This window comes from Atheta coriaria, unplaced genomic scaffold (assembly GCF_025399875.1).
Source record: "Atheta coriaria isolate IRGN ID8LTWV9N9 unplaced genomic scaffold, Caltech_Dcor_3.1 scaffold644_size2752, whole genome shotgun sequence".
NCBI lineage: Eukaryota > Metazoa > Arthropoda > Insecta > Coleoptera > Staphylinidae > Dalotia > Dalotia coriaria.
In genome coordinates, this window is record NW_027050043.1 from 1 (window position 1) to 2,752 (window position 2,752).

The window sequence follows — 2,752 nt, forward strand, 5'->3', positions numbered from 1 at the left end:
AAATACTCCACAGCCAGTTATTGTATCAACGGCCGCTGTGAGGACTTTGGCTGTGATCCGTACGACGAGGCACAGCATGCACAGATGCCCGAACTGTGTCCTGGTGAACGCGATGATAATGAAGTGGGTTACCGCACTGGTTTACGTCGCAGGGACAACCCTCCGATTCAATGGAGCAGCGCCAGTGCGTGCCATTTCAACTGTATTGCTCCAGGTAGCGGTATCCGATTGGTTGTAAACAAAGCTAATCAACACAAGTCGAGCATCCAGCTTTGCCAACCGGAACAATATGGCTGTAATCGCATGAAGACGCCATTTCAACACGCGTCTGTTGTGTGCTCTAAGTACAAGGAGCGTGTGCGGCGTCTTTCCGGTCTTGGCATGCAAATATCACCAGCTTTGGAGGACCCGGATCGACCTTGTCGTGTTGCTTGTCAGGATGAATCTATTGCGCACAGGTTTTATTTAGTCAATGGTGAGGAGGGATGGTTTCCATTTGGTACGGACTGTTCTAGGGGTCTGGCGGATAAGAAGGCTTATTGTATTAGTGGAAAGTGTTTGGTAAGCTTTCATTGGGTCTTCCTAACACTTACGCCCTCTGGTGTCAGAAAAATCTAACCAAACTTTTCTCCTTTTAGGAATTTGGCAACGATGACACTCCGGAATCCCAATCAGAGTTCACACTCCCTTTACTCTCACGTAATAAACGCTCCTTGTATAAGAACGCAACCAAAGTTACAGCTACCCTCTTCCAAACCGAGTTAGACGATCTGGTTGAGAAACTAAACAAAACAATTCTCGGTCAAGTCCCGCAGAACCCCGGCAGTCATTTTCAAGTCGACTACAACAACCCAATACATATTAATCTAGATCCAGAGGTGTCTGGTTCATCCACGGACGCAAAATACGAAAATCGCGATAATTATCCAGCCTACGACTATTATACAACCAACTATACATAACTGTCAGTAAGTAAAGCAAGTAAGTAAATATATACTGCCAATTAACATTAAAATGAACATAATCTAATATAAAGCATCTAATATATTTAATAAATTTGTGCGAGCGTCACATAATTCGTAATTTGATGTAAATAATTTATGCAACATTATAAATAAACAATTGCCACGAATTGTATACTATAACAATGAAATCATCACATTTTTATGATGTGAGGAAGGCAGAACGTTTTACGTGGACGTAACGCTCAATTTCATCAAGGATTTGTTCCATTTTTTCGGGTTTGCGGAGGAAATACATCCAGAGTTGACGGCGGAGTTTCAACCATTTGTTGGCTTCTAATTTACGCTACAATAGATATAATAGAAGTTAAAAAAGATGAAAATTATAATGATAAACATGATTAACCTTAGTTTCTCTGGGTTTTTCACGATCATGTCTGATAATCTTGCATTGAAATGCAATAAAGTCAGAAACTTGTCGTAATGTGCCGTAAACATTGCTTGGAATCACTGTAGGTTTACCAGTTGCTTTGTTGCTTAGGAATGTATGCAAAACCTTATTATTCGTCTCCCTAAAAGAACAAAAACAGTAAAACACTAGTAAAACACTCAAAATTTGCTACAAGATACAAATACTAACACTTTTTGTAATTCCTTAGCCATGAAATCAACATCTACAATGAACATCTTCCTCTTAATATCCACACATTTATCCTCAAAGGCTCTAATCACCAGTAACGCTTCTGTAAGATCAATATCTGGCTCTGCTTCGATTAATTTCAATATTAATCCAAGTATATGCCACTTTTCTTCAATTGGTTTCTGCTGATACAGTTTGTAATCATCAACAATCAACTGCATGTCTTCCATCCGTGTTTCACAATGTTTCAACTCCTTTAATACATATTCTTTGATTTCTGCTACGAAATGATCCAGTTGATCAAATGTTTCCACCTCACATGCAAACAATTCTAAAGTTAAGCGTTGATATTGCAATAAATCATCAAGTTTGCTTTCAAATTCAGTAAAACACTTGATTTTCGCACTAAAACATAATAATAATTAAATATTTATATAAATATATACAAAGCCAGTCAATATTTACTTAATACCAGCTTCTTCTGTTGATTTTAAACTCATATTTGGTTGATTGATTAAGCATTTAACAAATTGTGGAATGTTTGGTGGTTTTTGTCGAATATTCCTCAGTTTTGAAGGTGTGTTATACCTGATTGAATCATAACTCAAGCCAAACCTGCTTAAATTCTGTAATTGTTTCATTTTGGCATTCAAAACTTCAACTTTACCAGCGGATTCATGGTATTGATACAACACATGTGTTAATCGGTCAGCTATAATCCGGAAAGTAGTGATATACTCTGGATTATTATACAAACTCTTTTCCATATCGACAAAAACAGATGATAGTAGGCTTTCTTCATGACTTTGCACTGATCTATTCACCGATTTTGAAACATTTAATGAATTGTTTGATGTATCAAGCGAGGCTAAAACATCAGTTAAGATAACTTCTAATTGTGGAACAAATTCATTGTTTCCTTCATGATTAAATGTGGTTGACAGTGTTGTTGTATCGTAATCATGTGTGTTGTTGATAATATTGAAGCAAGTGAGCAATCTTTCTCCTAAATTTGTGTTTAGTTCATCCAATACACAAGCCAGCTGCAAACATGTTGAAGCAGCTTTATCTTTATGTAAATCTACATTGGAAATCTCTAACATTTGTCCAGAATGCTTCTTTTTCAAGTCTTTGTTTTTGTCATTTGTGA

The 2,752-nt window shown here is 37.0% G+C and overlaps 2 protein-coding genes across 2 annotated transcripts; one reads left to right on the top strand and one right to left on the bottom strand.

Annotated features, from left to right (window-relative positions):
* Positions 1 to 19: 19 nt before the first annotated feature.
* Positions 20 to 992, top strand: LOC135803052 (uncharacterized). The gene is made up of 2 exons (XM_065316676.1): positions 20 to 561; positions 639 to 992. Exons 1-2 carry the CDS (start codon positions 85 to 87, stop codon positions 960 to 962), a joined length of 801 nt encoding a protein of 266 aa, XP_065172748.1. The 5' UTR covers positions 20 to 84; the 3' UTR covers positions 963 to 992.
* A 34-nt stretch (positions 993 to 1,026) lies between these two features.
* Positions 1,027 to 2,005, bottom strand: LOC135803053 (uncharacterized). The gene is made up of 3 exons (XM_065316677.1): positions 1,603 to 2,005; positions 1,369 to 1,534; positions 1,027 to 1,308 (listed from the first exon to the last, which is right to left on the bottom strand). The coding sequence occupies exons 1-3, from the start codon at positions 1,830 to 1,832 to the stop codon at positions 1,165 to 1,167; spliced, it is 540 nt and encodes a 179-aa protein (XP_065172749.1). The 5' UTR covers positions 1,833 to 2,005; the 3' UTR covers positions 1,027 to 1,164.
* Positions 2,006 to 2,752: the final 747 nt, after the last annotated feature.